The 20,310-nt window shown below is 33.6% G+C and overlaps 1 protein-coding gene across 2 annotated transcripts; it reads right to left on the bottom strand.

The window, feature by feature from the left end:
* Positions 1 to 2,161: 2,161 nt before the first annotated feature.
* Positions 2,162 to 19,338, bottom strand: LOC117125053 (dymeclin-like). Of its 2 annotated transcripts, XM_033271422.1 has the most exons (15): positions 18,871 to 19,338; positions 18,537 to 18,754; positions 18,130 to 18,223; positions 17,213 to 17,422; positions 16,713 to 16,838; positions 15,992 to 16,125; positions 15,389 to 15,565; positions 13,854 to 14,038; positions 12,595 to 12,720; positions 12,216 to 12,329; positions 11,443 to 11,537; positions 10,923 to 11,022; positions 9,713 to 9,895; positions 8,600 to 8,719; positions 2,162 to 5,335 (listed from the first exon to the last, which is right to left on the bottom strand). In XM_033271422.1, exons 2-15 carry the CDS (start codon positions 18,727 to 18,729, stop codon positions 5,189 to 5,191), a joined length of 2,004 nt encoding a protein of 667 aa, XP_033127313.1. In that variant the 5' UTR covers positions 18,730 to 18,754; positions 18,871 to 19,338; the 3' UTR covers positions 2,162 to 5,188. The 2 variants fall into 2 exon arrangements, with proteins under 2 accessions (XP_033127313.1, XP_033127312.1); XM_033271421.1 differs by having other exon boundaries at positions 18,537 to 19,338.
* Between the last annotated feature and the right edge of the window lie 972 nt (positions 19,339 to 20,310).

Below are 20,310 nucleotides of genomic sequence, written 5' to 3'. Positions count from 1 at the left end.
AAAAAAAAAAGAAGTATATCCACTAATAATATGAGTCGTATTCAGTACGATATGCTTTTATGAAATATTGTAAAATTTAGAGTATGCCTCTTTGTATTTTCTCTGTTAAAAAACAGACGCCAGTGGCAAGACCGGTGGGTTAACATTCCACCGTTTCCCTCCCTTTAGATCCCCACCCCCTTACAGCAGACGTACAAATAATAATGCATAGACTGGTAACCAACTTATGGCTTTTTTTCGTAAAAATTCAGTAACTCAGTGAAAAGTTATTTGGTTAAGTTATAAGTTAATAACATATTTTTACCCCCTTTTTTAAACAAGCTATTCAAACTTTCAATGACTTTTTCACGAGGTGTTTATCGAGGTGTTTATTTAAAGTCCAGTCCAGACTATCATAATTCTATTTGACAATAATAATAATACTAAACAAATATTTGTTATGCGCCAATTTCAAAATTAATTATCAAAGGCGCGAAAGTATACGTAGAGCATGAATTAGTAAAGATGAAATAGAAACGTTAAAAGACAATATCTACATTGTCTTTTTACGTAGAGCATGAATTAGTGGAGATCAAATAGAAACGTAAAAAGACAATGTAGATATGAACTAAATGGATGAAAATAGATGAGTTTTTAAAAAAGTGTCATGCCCAAATATGGTCATGATGATATCATGACTACCGGTATAATATGGGCATACAGCCGCTTTTTTTTTTTTTTTTTTTTTTTTTTTTTTTTTGGGCATACAGCCGCTTTTTTTTTTTTTTTTTTGTTATTTGTTTGTTTGTTTTTTGTTTTTTTTTTTGTCCAAGAAAAGTTATAAACTGGATAGAGCTATAGGCAGATGGTATACCTTTATATAAAATGCGATCGTGAGGAACAACAAATAAACATTCTTTTCGGACTGGCGCCTATAATAGCAAGCTATAATAATACGGGCTTTTGTTTAATATATTGCAAATATCATTATCATTATGATTTTAATTACCATTATCATTACCGTATTATATTATCTGATTGAAATATATTTCGATTCTAAACGGTTTTTAGTAAAGCAACATAGGAAGTACAATTTAGCACGTCCTCTAACCACATGTTCGTCTCCCAGAGGAACTTTCAAATTATCTGTTACACAAACGCTAACCAATGTGTTTCGTATCATTTTTTTAAACTTTCACTTGCATCACTGTCATCTTCAAAACAAACTCATTCCCACAGTTCCTCTGCGAGTTCGAAATTCGTCACATCTGTAGTATGACATTGCAGTTGGATTGTTATTTGAGGAAAGGGTGGAATCCCAAAATGGAGAACATACAGCATGAAGGGAAATTAAAGACACTACGGATGGTACAATAAAGAAAACAGACTATAGGGAAAAACATAAAGGGAAGGTACAATACAGAAGAGAGACGGTACAGTATATGGAAAAGTGAGTATTATGAGCGAAGGTATATATATATCAGATATATAGATCACTTGCAAATATTTAAAAATCACCTAAAATCACCCCTCAACTGATCATCAATCTCCCCCCCCCCCATCAGCACCCTCATTTCAAGACTTCTAGATACGCCACTGTCAGTAAGTAGGTTCAAACACCAAGTGCCGATTACTAAGAATTTAAGGGGACAACTAGTCATCTCATATGAATACAAAAATGAATGAATTCAACAGATGGTGAAGGGACTAATCTATGAGGCATGTGGCAAAATGGTTGTTTTAGCAAAAATTGAAATTCAAGTTATTGACATTTTCAGATACCAGTGTATGTGATCTTTAAAATGAGGGGCCATTCATTGAAATTGGACATTTCAAGCCTTAATTATTGTAAAGTGAAATACAGCACTCTTAGAGTCAAGATAAACATGATTTTGAGTAATTGCCTTTCAAAGTTATTTGTGCATACACTGTTTAATAGAATTAACTATCAAAGTAACGTTAAATAAACGATTTGTTGACCACTTCCAGAACTAATACTTTGGGACATGATTACTAAGACATTAAACTATTGATCTATAGTGAAAAACAAATTTGGATTTTTAGGCAATTTTTTGAGCTCCCATATTTTATAGCTCATTTACTCAATACTGGCCTTAACCAATTTCGCCATGACATGCCTCATATGTGAACAGTACAAATATATGTACAATAATAAACAGCATTATATTTTACCAAATTTTATTTTCTGATAATATTCAACATTATGTATGTGGACATCTTCCATTTATTCCTCTTTGGAACTTTACAAACTCCAACCATGACAAACAGCTGAATAACATATACCATATAATATTTATGAGTTTATGTATATCTGATGCATTGTTAAACTATAACCAGCTGAAGGAAATCTATCTTAATAACAATCAACACCTAATTACCATTCTTATAAAAATGTTTATACAAACATTTTTTTTGCAAATAAGTTATTTGAAAAATTGGCAATAGACAATCCCATAGTTTGTTTTTCTAATTACACTTTCTAATTCATATTTAAAAACATAGGCTTACTACAAGATAATGTTACTACAAGCTAATATGTTTCTCCTACTTTCCCTAAAAAATATTTCCAGTGCTCCATGCGGCACAAAAGTAACAAATTCTTTGAGAGCACTGAGGCTGGTGCGGGACTCCTGCGTAAATTCCCTAGCCACTCAATGAGGACTAATTAATTGATGATACATTCTCTTTTTTACTTCCACCAATTAGATTATGTATTCAGCGCTGTTACTAAGCAGGATTATACAAAAAAAAGCACTAATGAATTAGTTTAGTGGAGTGGTGCATACTGGATCTAAGGAAGAGGTGATTGAATTCAAAATATTCTTTGCAACGCAAACCTCACATATAAAAAGAAATAAGGGAACCACCTGCCTCATCCTTAAACGCCCTGCATGTATTATTCAGTATTCAGGTGCAGGGCGAAGGTATGCACTCCATGGAGTAACAGTTCCAGTATCAACCTGTTCACATACTGTACTCAAATCTGAATGAACATTGGCCAAAAAGATATATAATTTACAATTTGATGCACTGAATGGCCAGTATATGGGCATGATCATGTCATATCACACCCATATATGGGCACGATGTCATATCATACAAATATATATGGGCATGATCATGTCATATACAAACATATATATGGGCATGATCATGTCATATCATACCAATATATGAGCTTGAATGATGTCATATCGCACCCATATATATATAGGCATGATGATGTCATATGTGAGGTGAAGTCATATTATAAAGATATTCATCAAAAATAGGTCAAGGTAAAAAGTTTTACAAAATTTTGATTCTAATGTTTTTGAATAACTTGATACTTATATTTTATGATTGCATACTTTTAAGTGAATTTTCATACTAAAAGTTAAAACAATGTCCTCTGCACATATTCTATGATTCTAGTCCTATTATTTGTACAGGTTAGTTTATCTTTGAGGCCGATTCTCTCAAGACATGGTTCTCATACACCTAAATTTTAAATACTCACATCTACGGATTTACTTATCCCAGGGTAGCCATTCACTGACCAAATAAAGCTTATAATGTGATTTACCTAAATATAATATAAACTCAATTTTTGATTTTGTAACCAGGAGAATCATTCTGCGGTGTACCTTTTAAAGAAAATGTGTGCTTTCGGTAGAAAAGGAGTATAATGAACTTTGTCCCAAAATTTAGTTGTTTCAACGACTAAACGATGAGCAGAGTGTCTAGGTTGCAAATGCTGAAAATATATATTTCTTAAAGAATTACTTACTCTCTTGATTAATTATCAACATATTCTTCAATACCGACTAAAGACTATTCTAAATACATATAAACCCATAATGAGCCAATATCTCAGTTAATCACTATTATTTTAACTGTCACATTTGTTTAAATAATTCAACATCTCGTGTTAGCCACACTAAAATCATTACAACATTTGAACATTTCAATTTTCTGCTGAAATGTATTTTGATTAATTAATCGGTGGGTAAAAGCGGAGGATTCTGAACTAACTTTGTCAGTATGGATTCAGTGACATAGGCATTCAGGGGCCCATAACCAGCAATCTTTAAAAAGTGGGTTCTACTGACAGCCATGTGTCCAGGGAGGGCTTAGGCCCCCTGGTGTAGTCCATAAAAAGAGCTGTGGGGAGATCAGAGGGCCTGGGAGTTGAAATAAGCATATAAATGTTATATATATTCATCATTTTGATTATTTTCAATGCAAGGAGTGGGACAGTCAGTTTCGGGCCTGGGTGATATGTTTCAAGCACTTTGACACAATCTTTGAAATGCAAAAGACACTATATAAATAATTAAGCATATCTATCACAATAAGATTAAAAACAAAAAAATTAATATTTCATACTTTTATTAACTATCAACTTAATTAAAATCCCTGTTTACCATTGAGTAAAATGCATTTTCATATTTAAATAATAAAAATAATTATCTATAAGAAACCATAGAAATGTGAAACAACTATGAGAGATTTATTCTTAAAATCATTTTAAAATTTCTTATCTATTTCATTCAAAGTGTTACAAATCCATAAGATCTGTTTAAATGGATTCAAATAAATTAGTCATTTATGATTAAATCAAATTACAAATACAATTTTTTTCCAAAAATATCAATTGGTTATAGTATGCTATCTAAAATTCTGGACTTTTTTTTTTTTTGTATGCTCTGTCCAAACTATCAGATTACTTTGACAATTATTGCATGCCCATATATAGTCATGATGTGCCTATATATGGTCATGATGTGCCTATATATAGTCATGATGTGCCTATATATGGTCATGATGTGCCTATATATAGTCATGATGTGCCTATATATGGTCATGATGTGATATTCAGGCATGTCACATGGTTTTGTCAAATAAGATTTGATAGTCCGGATAGATCTTAACAGTGGTCTTGTTTCAAGCATGCTGTGTCACAGTCAGTCTGTTTACTGTTTATCCTTCAACCAATCCAATTTAGAAATTGAAAAACAAAGTCGCAACAGTTAATTTTGTGCCGACTCACCTCCTCCGCAGTAAACAATGCACTACGTGATAAAACCCATGACGCTGAATTGGCGAATTCCAAAAAAACATGTTGACATTTCTTGTTGGTGGAGCTTAAACATTGTTCTTTAAATACTGGTATGCAAATTAGATAATACTGCCGCCTAACTTTCTATCACTGCGAGTTGAGATTGAATAGCTCAATGCGATCGGCATCCCAGTACAAGTTGGAGGAATGATACACCAACGACCAGACATACGGCAAAAAGAATTCCTCTGGTTCCTCTTCCTCCACGTATTTAAACTTTAAATCTGGAAATTTCTGTTTAAATTTTTTTTAAAACAGAAGGAAAATAAATGAAATATTTCCAAGATTATTGATAAGTAACCAATTGGCCTGCAAACAGAATTAATTTTTGATTTAACACTGAGGGCCGCAAGCAAATTTATGATGAAAATTTGAAGTTTACAATGTGCTTGAAAAACCTTTATATACTTGTCATATTGCTTTATACATTTTAATAATTACTTTCTACAGATTTACTGTGTCAGGCCTTAAGGTAGACGAGTCATACACATAGGGTTTTTAATTTATTTTTGCGTGCCACAACAAAATTGCCACCTGGCCACTTTTGGCCCAAAAGCTTCACCTTGCCCACCTGTGCCCTAAACAAAAAGGGGATTTTCTAGATAAAGAATATAAATAGGGCCCCACCCACATGGTTTTTAATTCAATTAAAAATTGCCATAATATCAATAATATTAAACAAACATTCATTATCAATAAATGATCAAAGGCACGCAAGTATACATAGACTCTTAAAGCATGAATTGAATAAAGTAGTAGAGTAATAAATAGAAAAAAAAGACAATGTAGATATATAATTTCATTTCATTCACTTTTATTGCCAAATATCAAATGCAAATACAAGAATATGGCAACATGCGGCCCACGATCGCATGCAGCCGGCCCACGATCGCACACAATGGTACAGACCCGTTTTTATGGATTCATTTATAGATAGATGATGCTGAATGGATGGCTCAAGCTATGGGAATGGGATCTCAAGTTGGAAAAGCCACTCACAGGAGTTAATATTAACAAATCTATTTCTATCACATATTAAAAGGAAAAGCCAGAGTAAAACAAAAACAAGATAAAAAAATATTGAAGATTTGTAACGAGTAAAAGTTTTATGCATCATATCTACAAATCAATTATTTATTTTTATAATTTACAGATTAAATATTTACAAATCATTATGTGAATTATTAAAATTTCTGTTTAAATCAACTTTCTTAACACATCTAATATATTTTTGGAGCGTATGATGATTACTTATCGGGAGACAATAGATAATACATTAATATTGAAAACATGCAAAAATCATGAATTTCAGAGAGATGGCCATTTTCCAAGAGATTTTTTGCTTTGCTTGATTTCCAGGACTCACATGAATGAATTATTCAAATGTGAATTATTAACATTTCTGTTTAAATCAACTTTCTTAACACATCTAATATTTTTTTGGAGCGTATGGTGATTACTTATCGGGAGACAATAGATAATACATTAATATTGAAAACATGAAAAAATCATGAATTTCAGAGAGATGGGCTATTTTCCAAGATATTTTTTGCTTTGCTTGATTTCCAGGACTCACATGAATGAATTATTCAAATGTGAATTATTAAAATTTCTATTAAATCAACTTTCTTAACACATCTAATATTTTTTTGGAGCGTATGGTGATTACTTATCGGGAGACAATAGATAATACATTAATATTGAAAACATGCAAAAATCATGAATTTCAGAGAGATAGCTATTTTCCAAGTGATTTTTTTCTTTGCTTGATTTTCAGGACTCACATGAATGAATTATTAAAATGTGAATTATTAAAATTTCTGTTTAGATCAACCTTCTTAACACATCTAATATTTTTTGTGGAGCGTATGGTGATTACTTATCGGGAGACAATAGATAATACATTAATATTGAAAACATGCAAAAATCATGAATTTCAGAGAGATGGGCTATTTTCCAAGTGATTTTTTTCTTTGCTTGATTTTCAGGACTCACATGAATGAAGATCAATTGAAATTTTGTTTAATAAATGAATTGAACATGTTACATTACCATGAGCATAAACCTGCCCTTAGGGCAAAGCACATTACCGAAAGGCATAATTACAAAGTTTCATAAATTTAATTTATTCTACAAAATTTAAATTTATTCTAAAGTACACTGTCTTTACACAATAGACATATAAGTACAAGTGAACTTGCAATGCGATGTATGTTGGTGGTTCATGTACACATAATAACCTTTGTTTAATTATTTGAATAGACATTATTGAATAATGTATTTGATTTTTAACAGCAATTCTAATCAACATCATTCGATCTTTCAATAATTTATTCTATGTTATAAAATAAGTTTGGCGCAATGTGAACAGTTTGGTTTCTCAACCTTTTAGGCCGGGGGTTTCAATCCCTCACTGTGCTTGAGCAAGGCACTTTATCTACATTTGCTTCAGTCTATCCAGCTTTATCAATAGGTACCAGCAAATTACTGGGAGTACCTGCGATGGACTAGCATCCCATCCAGGGGGAGCTTCACACTTTCTTTCCCTTTACGCTACAAAAATATGTTTCAGTCATAAGCCTTAGTGGCTCGGTAATGATTTACCTTTATAGTGATAATGTATATACAGTAGAAATCCTCAATTACGAACCCCGATTTAACGAATTCCTGATTTTACGAACGTAAAATAAAGGTGATGACGTCATAAAAAATTTAAGTGAAAGATTAAAAAAAAAAAATCCACTCGAATTGTAATTGTTATTAGCATGCATACAATACAACACACCATACTATACAGTACTATGTAATTCTCAAGTGAAGGAGGCCCTCTAACAGCCCTCTCCAAAGTCAGTGTTCTCTTTCAAACATCATTTTCAGCTTTAAAAGTCAACATAGTGCTTGATTGTTTTATTGAAAGATCAATATATATAATAAACAATTGTATCTATGGAAGTTGTGTTGGAGTAAAATCCATAATCTAGGTATTTAAGAAGGTAAAAACATCCGATAAAAACAAATTTGTGTAGGTCCTGAGTGGGATCAGAATTCTTAGAAGCTGCCTACTGTAAGCCTAGGCCCCCTCAGACTTAGCTGTGTAGGCCTGTAGGCTAGCCTAGGCCTAGTTTATGCCAGTGTAAATAGTACCAGTGCAAATATATAGGAATTTGGGTCAACCCCGATTTTACGAATACCCGCATTTACGAACGGCTCTGGGCCATTGCCGTACGTAAATGAGGGGTTCTACTGTACTATCTATTGTTAGTTGAATATAAAAGTCTTTTTTGGGAATCAAACTTTAATGGTAATCTCTTGTTTGCCATTAATATTTAGTTATTTTCTATTTATTATTATTGCTATTTTTTACATTATAGTCATATAGAAATAGTTTAATATACTATTTCTGTATGAATAAATATTAAATATTTTTAAAAATTACAAATATTATATTATACATAATTTAATAATGAAGGAAAAAATCTTGATAAACAAATATCTTACCCGCAAACTTTCTTTGTTCCACAGCATCATTCCTTGCCTTATTATTTCCAAGACCTCCTCAACAGAAAGGTTTTTACCTTCTGAATGCTGATCCAAACGAGCGGAAAAGTATGACAACACCTGAAATTGTAGCAATTTTAATAAAAATACACATCATTTATCAGTCTTATTACATCGCAACAAAGCACTCTTTAAATTAAAAGGCGATAGTATCTCAAGCAAGGGCAAAAAGCTGCTTATTTTCAAGTAAAAAAATCATATATTTTTATTTTCACCCTGCCTTGGGGGTTTTCATAGAACCATTTTGATATATAAGAACAATTTTTCCTTATTCTTTTTCCACCCTCCTTTGAAGATCTTTTTAAATATAAAAGTTTGTTAACCAAATTTTTTTTTAAATATTATTTTAGCTCTGTTCACACTATCAAATTGTATGGGACAAATTTGTGTGACGTGACAAATTTGTGTGACGTGACAAATTTGTGTGAAGTGACAAATTTGTGTGACGTGACAAATTTGTGTGACGTGACAAATTTGTGTGACGTGGCAAATTTGTGTGACGTGGCAAATTTGTGTGACGTGGCAAATTTGTGTGAAGTGGCAAATTTGTGTGACGTGGCAAATTTGGTGATGTGACAAATTTGGTGACGTGGCAAATTTGTGTGACGTGGCAAATTTGTGTGACGTGGCAAATTTGTGTGAAGTGGCAAATTTGTGTGACGTGGCAAATTTGGTGACGTGACAAATTTGGTGACGTGGCAAATTTGTGTGACGTGGCAAATTTGTGTGACGTGGCAAATTTGTGTGAAGTGGCAAATTTGTGTGACGTGGCAAATTTGTGTGACGTGACAAATTTGTGGAATGTGACAAATTTGTGTGATGTGCCCATGGGCATAAAAATGCCATATTACACCCAAATATGGACACAGATTGTAAGGATTTTAATATAGTAAGTTTTAGTGTACCACATATTTTGTTCCAGGGGTTTCGGGCACCACTTGTGATTTCATGGCCTGCTGTTGCTGACGCAGGTCCCTGGGCTGTTTTTGCCAATAAATACATGAAAATGTCACATAAAATGTGATAGTGAGGACAAGGCTTTACAAGACTTACCGTGTCAATATTCTGTATAATATCTTGAAACTTGGAATTGCTTTTAAAGCTGATGAATAAATGTTTCTTGTAAAGAAGCGTATATACTAAGTTAGGGTTGTGGTGAATGGTGTTCGTAAGACATGAATTGATAATTTCCAGTACCATACGCAGCACCTCCTCTAGGACAGCCAAATCTGCCATCTAAAAAACAACCACATCATTTGTTACAATTGATACAAAACAATACATACAATGTGCGAGTATACTCTATAAATGTGGCAGAGCCAAGCCAAAGGAGGGATAAGTCGAAACTTTCAATTTTTTTTTTTTTTTTTGAGTTTTGTACATATATGAAACTAGACATTATTATCTTCAAAATGCAAAAAAAATCACTTTGATATGATAGTTTATGGCAAAGTTATGGGCAATCAAATTTAGGATACTTGGTAAGTGTATTTTGAGAAAACTGGCTTTGAAAATCGCTTATCAGTTTACTGTGAAAAATCGCGTTCTTTGAAGGTGCCTGTACATCTGTCCTTAGCAACGGGTATTTATTCTACACAGAATTGGTTGAAAACTTGGCACAACTGTTTATTTGTTATATTAGTGTATTTATTCCAAATTTGGATCCATTTTTTTTTTATAAATTAAATAAAACTAACCTTGACTTACAGCAAGCATCTGTAGTCAAAATTAAGTTCTATTAATATTTTTTCATCAAACTGAGACGAGCATCTACTTTTGCAATTTCGGAAATAGAAAACGCTACGAAAAATGGCTGTTCTCTGAGATCTTGACACTAGATATTTCAGGATTTTATGCCTGTAAGCTGGGACAAGCTCTCTTAAATACCATTTTTAGAGCATTTATCAATTATAAATCAGAGAAAGGTAAAAGTTAAATGTTTAATATGTATGTTTTTGAGATAAAAAATAATCGAAAAAAATGACCAATTTTACGTTTGTGCAATTATTGGAAAACTGCCTGTTTGACTTATCCCTCTTTTGGCTTGGCACTGCCACAAATAGAGGTTTCTGCACAGTACCGGAAAAGATGATGAATTATTAATTTTATGGAAACAAATACAAATTCAATATAAAAGCAAAGTTTAAAGGGATGAAATAGAACGCCGTTCAACTTTCGACAGACAGGGAAAGACCTACATTTTTACGCAATGCTGAAAAAATTATATCTCATCTCTCGCATATATCATTATTTCTGTACTTACATAATCTTGCTCATCCATGTGGCTGTTGGCAACTGTTGAGGAGCCATGTGAGAGCTGTTCTATTATCTTGCCATGTTTTCTGCTAAGCAACTCAAACAAACTACAGAAGATAAAGGAAAACAATAACAATTAAAATAATAAATAAAAATAAAAATAATACTGTAATAATAATAAAAATAATAAATGGCAATAATAATAATAATGATGATTTACAGAATTCTGTGTATAATAGAATTATTTGCATTTATGAGGACAATACATTTTTTGTATCTTTTAACAAATTCAAAACATATAAAAAGTACGGGTTTCAGTCTCCTAGGAATGATGAAAAGTACACGAGTATTGGGGGTGGTCATGTAGTGTCTAGGAATGGATGATACCATTTTCTTTGAAGGGCTGTTAATATAAAAGAACAATGGCAACACAATAATGTAGTTCCTTTTTCTAGGTTAAGTATTCATGAAATGGACACAAAACATATATAGACATCCTGTTACATAATATTAAACTTATAGCTTACCTTACAATTCGTTGCGTTACGTAAGGATGCAGGGAGTGGAATTGGGAGGACATATTTGCCAAAGCTGCCAAACAATTTGTGTGCAAGTATTTGTCCTGGAAATAAAAAAAAAATCAGAATACAAATAGAAAAACTGATCCACCATCATGCCTATATAACAGCTAACAAACATTCTAGTATGTTTATGTAATTATTGTGTTTTATAAGTCAATTGTGACATCATCATTTTATAAATTAGGGGTGGCAGAGAAATATATTGTACCATCTTTAAACTATAACTACATTACTATATCTGTCAATTTTACCATATTCTACAACTTTTCGAAGGTATAATATTCAATTATTTTAGGTAAATGTAGTATTGGGAAAATATCATATTGTTGCATCTTTCCAAGTTTTTGTTTGGACCACAAGATGATTAACAAAAAAGGATTATGGAAAATATGACATAAGAAAATGATCTACTACTTTGTAAGCCAATAACTGTCTCTTTGTTGCCTTGAATGACATGGACCAGGCTTGCATTGAGCCTAACTAGACTAGGCCTAGACTCCGGTATTCAACCCATGACCCACAGGCCTATTCCGGCCTGCCGACAATATCAATGAGGCCAGTCACTGGACCCAACAGTTTGACCATGGCCACCAGCTTAAAAAGGTTGAATACCCGGGGCCTAGGTTATAGGCAATGTGGATAAATCAATCTGGAATCTCTTGAGCCCATGGAACATTCTCTTATATTTCTGTATCTATTATTACTGATATAATATTTACCCTCATTCTTGTCATATTGTATTGAATAGTGCGTATAACCACAAGAACAATCAGTCCTCCAAGTGTCATCTCTGAAATGGATCGTTCTGTGTACCATGTAACTGTCTTCACAGACTGCAATAAATAAACAAGTCAAATACAGTCACATTATTTAATGCAATATACTTTACTTAATTACAATTATGGATTATGTTTTGGGGCACAAAGATGATTTATTAAGACATGCATTATCTCTAAGTATTATCCGCGTTTATCTATAGTACTCTATTTTAGCATCATTTTCAGATCTGGCTAGCTCTTTATCTTCACTTCCTCTCTCAATTATAAGTTCCACCCCCTTTGGTCCTCAAATGCCTACTTGATAAAAGTATATACTTACTACTTCATGAATAGATTTGTTGAATGCATCATCCTCGCTGAGTATAAGAAGAACTATCAATGCCATGTAAATATGATGTGAGTTACTATCTGGTGCATTGTACAGAATTTTTAAAAGAGGAAGGACCTGAAAAAATAAAAATGAGAAGATTTAAAAAACAGAATGCCAATAATGAAATTTTATCTACAAAGTATCATGGTAGTGATAGCTATGGTACTAGTCTTCTAATCCTAGAGTATTGGGTTCATATCCTTCATATTGGCTGCCAAGAAGCCTTTTTTCTAGCTGTTGGCAATATGTCAAGGGATAAAGGTGCCATCACTATGAGCATCATTCTCATCAATGGAACATCAACCGACAAATGGCATGTATTTTTAGATTATTGCTTTCAATTTCTTCTCTGTACTGCTCGGGCAATAATACATATTTTGGGACCACTGCCAGTGAATTTACAAGGAATAAAAAAGTGCTATGTTTCGAGAGATTTTGATGCAACAGCTTAGCACCCTAACTGAACCTTGGCAGCCCATGTATTTAAAAAGGCAGTAGCTACTGTTAAGGCCTGGTCACACTTCAACGATAACGATAACGATAACGATAAAAAAGCTGAAAAGCGATTGTTCATATAGAAAACAAAAGAAATAAGAGAAGTTTATACACTAGGACGATTCGATAACAATTTATCATGTATACAATAACAAAATATTTTAACATATTAAATTAGATGACGTCATAAGCATGGACAAATGATAAAATCGTTGCTACTACGACGATTTTAATGTTTTCCATGATTATGACATCATCTGATTTGATTTTTCCAAATATGTGGGTATCGCATAACTGATAAATCATTATCGCATCGTTCTAATGTAAAAACTTTTCTTATTTCTTTTGGTTTCTACATGAACAATCGTTTTTTATCTTTTTTATCATTATCGTTATCGTTGAAGTGTGACCAGGCCTTTATACCAGTTTTAAAGAAATCCCTAATTTTAATTAATTGGCATGTTATTGTAGTAAGGATTGTATTAGGACAATCATATCCAATCAGAATTAGGGATTCATTCAAGAATGGTGTAACAATAGCCACTGCCATTGAAATTTTCTCATGACTAAACACTATAGATTTAGGATTTTATAGTAAAATTAGATTTAATGCCCAAAGCATCATTGTGCTACATCTATTTACATTTAAAAAAATGTAAATTGAGTTAAATTTCTTTGTATTTTAAAACAAATTTAAGCTCTGTATTACTTACCAGGTTATCAATATTGGTTTTTGATAGCACACACTGTCTGAAGTTTGTGTTTCTGTGTAACAGCAAATAAAATAGCAGGGTCGTTTGATCACTTTCAAAATGATGACAAAATGCTTCGTACAGGTTGGAAAAGTTGAGTTTGAATGGTGGAAGCTGACCAGTAAGACTGTTAGCTGATCCCCCATCTGAAAAACCAAAAATTATTTGTTTTCATGAATCTCTTTTACATTCTCCAACAATAAGATCTACTGTATGGTATTTCTTCCTTACAACAGAATAATCCTTTCAACCTCAACTACAGTAGGCCTAACCCCTTTCTAACTTATCTAAATTTGTGTCCACACTATCCAATTTTATGTGAAAAATATATATGATATGCCCATATTTGGATGCAATACCGTAAAACCTTGAATTGAAGCCCAATTGGCTTAATATCGAGATGAATTCCATTGAATCCCCCTTCCCACTTTTCAGTTTGCAAAATTAGCCTTGAAAAAAAGCTCATGGGCTTCTTTTTAGGATAGCATAGGCTTCTTTTTGAGATAGTACAGTACATACAGTACACAGAACATGAATTTCAAAAAACAAAATAAATTAAAAATAAGCTTAATGCCAGTTAAATGCACTCCATGATACAGATTGATTTTACAGTGGCCTTATTTATTGTTTTATAGAACAAATTCACAAAATTTACAGCAATCATTTTGAAAAGAAGGCCCCCTCCACGTCTTTACTTTGCAAAAGTAGCCTCGAAAAGAAGCCCATCCAAAGTTCGCAAAAAAAAAATAAGCACAGGTCTTCAATTCGAGGTTTTACAGTATACAAATTCATCACATTACGCAATGTAGTAAGATTTATATAGCACTTTATACCAAAACGATCTCAAAGTGCTCAAGGTGTTGACTAGCTCTTATAGTAGCTTGCTTCTCCCCTAAGTGTCTCTTCATGTCTGAGCTACCCAGTAAACCAGCTACTTTTGTCTGTCCACAACACGGTCTGTATGGACCAGTACACCGGGTTAACCCTCTACTTGTCTCGAAAGATGTACTGGGTTCTTTTAAATGCACATAAGCCAAGCCAAAGTATGTACACTGGGCCTACGCGCCAATACTAATACTATGACTCTAGGTTGCTGCGCCTCTGACTTAACTGCTCAGCCATCCAACTCTCACACATAAAATTTGATAGTGTAGACAAAGCTTTCTACTCTAAAGATGGGCACACATTATGCCGACAATTGTCAGGTGACAAAATTATAAGGTACGCACAATGGATTGTTTTTTAACAACAATTCGTTGACAATCAGCAGACAGCATCGCATTGTCAAGCGCACACAGTTAGCGGAGATGGATTCACCATACGTTGTAGTGAGTGCCTGGCTTAAAACTCGAATTCTAATTGCTTTCTTTTTGAGTAGCAAGACATTCCCTTTAATTAAAGGATGAAATCAAAGTAGCTTATCATTTCACTGTTTAGGAGTCTATCTTCCTCTAACTCCCTACTACATTACACCTACTAATTATCTTCTCACTTACCTTGTGAGTTTGAAAAAGTGCACAACGCCTGACGATATGGGTTCTGGGCGCCACGGTGGACGTCATGGTTACCCAAAACCAGCAGCAATAGTAGACTCTGATTGGCTAGCAGAGGTTTGCTTTCCTCCTGGACTGCTGGTGCACCATACCCCAATGTCATTACTGTCCAGAGACCAGCTTAAAAACAAAACAATTTAAAACTTAGTACAGCCTTCTGTGACACCTTAGTAAATACATTAAAGAAAACAACAATATCGAGTTACCGTAAAATGTCCTACTACAAAATACAAAATTATGATTGACCTACAGTCAAAGTGAAAATATAGCATTAAGTAGATTAACTCAATAATTACGACACAAATTAAAAAGCAGATCAGTCTTCTTACAAATTTGTATTGCACTACTAGTACTATATACATTTTAAGTCTCTTTTCCTTTCTAATCATTACCAAGTTAGTCCTCCCACTACCCACCTTCCACCTTCCAATTAGGCAAATTGAAATTATCGTTATTAACAAGTCCACTCAAAAAGCTTGTTTAAGACAAGCAAGTAACTACTCTCAGTTCATCTTACTTAAAATCATGAATTCAATTGTGTCTTACTTGCAACAGCAGATGTCACTCCATACAGGAAGCTGCCTCCTGATTGGCCAGAGCCAAATGGAGCTTCTGGACAAAGTTTTTGCTCAATGAAATGGTCCAGCAAAGTTTTGATCAAAACATGTGCATCCTTTGAACTATAAAGAACAACACATTGCTGCTGTAGATATAGCAATAACTTTTATTGACCTCATCAAAACAATCATGATAAACAGATAAAGGGAACCAGTAATGCCATACAATTTGATGACATGGAATAGAATGAGATGAAATGAAATAAGCTGAGATGTGATTAGAAAAGATGAGAAAGGATTGGATGACATGTATGTGATGTGAGCTAGTATGAGATGAAATGATATGAAAATATGAAAGGATGTTGATAAGATGAAATAGGATACGATGAGAATGGGATGTTTTTGATATTGAAACTCTTGTTTCAATAAAATTGTTCTGGTATTATTTGTGACAGGTAAAATATTTGTTGACATACTTTAAAAATTTAATTCATTTCATCATCAGCAGGCATGTAAAGCTATCATGCGGTGGTAGTAAGTAATCTAATAGGCTATAAATTAATTAAATCTGTAATTATTGGTACAAGGGTAATTTCCATTGTGATAAGAGTGGTGGTAAATAAAATAACAGCCACACCTCAACCCTTCTTTATACCCAATGTTAGGAAAGTCCTCTTGCTACATTATAAAGGAAGCAGATAGGTACTAACCAAGATGATGACATCAACAGCTGGAATATGATGCTTTCATGCGATACACGCGGAATAAACATCTGGACAGACAGCATGATCAACAACAACGTCACCCCTTCCAGATGAAGCATGTATGTAAAGTCCCTGCAAAGAAAAAATGTTTAACAACTGATTACATATATTACAGGCGGCCTAAATTTTATTCACGAGGGGAATACCATACAGTAGCTGAAAATATTGTATCGTGAGTTCTAGGCATAGATTAGATAGGCCTACAGCCACTGTCTAGCCCAAAATGCTTCAGATGTTATTTTTGGGCGTCTAGAAAACAAAATCTTCACGGGGGAAAGCTCCTGGACCCCCTAGGGTGGTGTTATCCCAATAGGCCCCACTTTCGGGCCCCACTACTGGACATCTCTGGATCCGCCCCTGATACCATCGCAATATAATTAACCACTTGTTATTATTTTATTATTGCAATAAAACGACAACATACATTACAATTAATTCATACTTACAACACCGGTACTTCTATAAGAATTTTAACAACTGCATTTAGGAAGTCTTCAAGTACGTAATTTGATTTGCCATCAGGCCTGGCAGCGCCCTCTTGCTGTACAACGCTGAATTGCTGTTTGATTCGACCCTCTGATATGTTTTCTAGCATGTACTTGCAAACACAGCGTATGATGAATAACGCATTGTAAGTTTGCCAAGTGAATAAAAAGCTGGGGAAAAAAAACCAAATTATATGGTAAGTATTTATTCATCATATAACCTAGTTCACTGAAAGCTTTGTCTACAATATAAAATTTTATGTGACAATTAACTGTGATATGCCCATATTTGGGTGTAATGACATCAGCATGACCCTATGGACTATATTGGCTAAACTGTAAAGTTTCTTAATTGCGCGGAGGATATCTAAAAAATCTACACAAATTTGCGCAGGAATTAGATGTGCGGAGTCGTAATTGTTGCATAATTGCATTGGTTATATATTAAGATTTGGTCAAAGCCTAATTTTCGGCTTTGATCAGCCGTTATTTTTCGAAATGCGTGGACAGATATCTGTGCCAAATTTGTGCGCGGCAGATATATTCCCCGCACAGGCCTTACTATCAGTCTGGTACATGGAGGTCCGTAGAGGGGAGGGGGGTTAAGAGGGTTACAACGAACTGTCCAAAAACTGTTAAAAACGAAAAATTTATATTCGTAGATATAGTATATTTACAATGTTCTCCAGAGTATCGGATATCACACAAGCCAAAGGGTCCGCTTTCCACTGAAACGAACTTCCCACAAATTAAGTCACGCTACGAGCCTGTATATGGGCACATAGACACAAATTTGTCACATAAAATGTTATAGTGTTGCTAGAGTTTTACACTGACTACTGAAATATAGATATAGGGTGCTAAGACATCTGCCTTACTCATTGCACTGTGTAGATGTCTTCAATTCATTTGCTCGCCTCAAGAATACTTTTACTAATGCACAGAAATTCCCAGTCTGAAGATTATTGTTAACTGAAAGAAAAAAACATAATGAAGATTATTGCTAACTAAAAAAGACAATTAAAGTTATCAACAAAAATAAATATAATATAAAATATAAATTTTGCATAAACGTTTCAGCATCCTTTCCACGATTTTACCAAAATATTGTATCAATTTACTATTATGAATGTTTCATATAGTTGAGTGCATTTTTCAGTACAAGCTTTCAGCTTTGTAATAATACATCCTTGTGCAAGCACAACATAATATTTTGTGAAACAGGGAAAAAAAACAGCATACTCTTTTACAATTATACATGTTATATAATTAGAAATATACTTACCTAGCTGTTTACAAATTGAACTTGTGGCTTCCTCTAAAAGGCGCGCATCAGAGCATGTTTGCGGTGGCAAGAATTTGAAGGACAAGAGTTGGTTCCAAAAAGGGTCATCTTCTGTTATTATTTTACTCCCTGCAAGAGTCTTTAAACTTTCATTTGAAGACAGTTCACCAATACTGCTACTATTCACACCCATCTTAGAAAGCAAGTCTATGAGGTAACTAGATTATATAGACAAGTCAAGAAACTCACTTTTGTATGATTTTCATACAAAATACAAGCAGAATGAATGGAATAATTACTGTATAATGATGGTGCTAACAGTAAGAACACTTACAGTCAAAGCCAAAACAAAATCCACGAATTATGCTGAAAAAACAATAGTATTTTGGTTCTTTCTAGGCTGATCTGATGCACATGAAATAACCCAGGCCTGCTTGTACGCTAGCCTAGGCCTAGGGTCAGGGCCATAATAAAACTTGATTCAAAGGCACTAGCTTGATGTGTTCCTCGGGCTTCTGAACTGGTGAAGAGATAGCCTACTGCTGGTGGTGGTGGTTCTACTGCTGGTGGTAGTAGGCATAGGCCTAGAATTTAATGAAATACTATTACTATTCCCAGCAACAAATCTATCTGTTATGGTTCCAAGTAGTTGCAGGTCTTAATTCGAATACAGTTAAACTAGAAAATTTACACGTTTTAAGTTCAATACTTGTTGAATCACATATTATGGCCAAAGCCAGGCCTTCGCCTTTCCATCTTCCACCGAAAGCAGACATACGCAACGTAAACATTCGCTAATTTACTACTCCAGAGATAGAGTGCGCCACCGTACCGATATATTTTCTATGCATCATACAATTTGCAATTTGGCTCTATTTTGAGTATCGCCACGTCCTATTATGAATATTTTTATACATAAATCGTGTCTTGGCTACGTGTTTATGCACATTTTAAAGATAAAACTGTCTATCACAAAATCGGAAACCTCAACAATTCAATTACAATATTAAATAGCTTGTTTATATATACATCCAGTAAAACGTCACGTACGCTAACCAAGTACTGTAAACACTGTATATATTTTTTTTTGCTGATTTACAAAATTTAATTAACAGCAAAATTTAAGAGTCTGCAAAAATATAGGAACTGTATTTAGGCTATACGTCTATTTAACTGTGGAGGAAATGTTTTATCATTGAAATTTTCAACAGGAACTAAGAAAAAATTGATTGATTTATTTTAAAAGTTTAATTAGCATTTCACAGACGATAAATAAAAGCCTCTGTATAGTCTCGACGAAAGATATTACCCTCAGCATCTTCTAGGGGGGTTTAATTTTTGTAACTATAGACATCAAATGCAGAGGCGGCGCCAGAGGTGGATCCCCACCCCGGAGAGTGTATTGCTGAAAAGTGATTTTGAGGAGCCTCCAAAACACAGATCAAAACAAGTAGCCTATTTTTTTTTTTTTTTTTTTTTTCCCTGATTTACCGTACCAAAAATAGGCCTATACGCACGCTATTTTATATAGGCCTACGCTGATTTGTATACGAAAACATATCCTGATTACGTCTATATTGTGGAGGAATGTTTTACAAATGTTTCATTCAAGTTTCAACAGGAACAATTTAAAAAAATCATGTATTTGTTTTTAAGTTTTTATAAGCATAGACCTGGCACACAGGTGATTATATCGTTGATTTTTTTAGTTTATTATAGTAGGCCACCCATGCAAATAGTCTCGACTTATCCCCAGCATCTAGAGGTTTAATTT

This window comes from Anneissia japonica, unplaced genomic scaffold (genome assembly GCF_011630105.1).
Source record: "Anneissia japonica isolate Jap-2015-1 unplaced genomic scaffold, ASM1163010v1 scaffold9_len2422644_cov172, whole genome shotgun sequence".
Lineage (NCBI taxonomy): Eukaryota > Metazoa > Echinodermata > Crinoidea > Comatulida > Comatulidae > Anneissia > Anneissia japonica.
The sequence above is the reverse complement of the archived record's forward strand: the minus strand, read 5'-3'. Positions and strand labels throughout refer to the sequence as shown.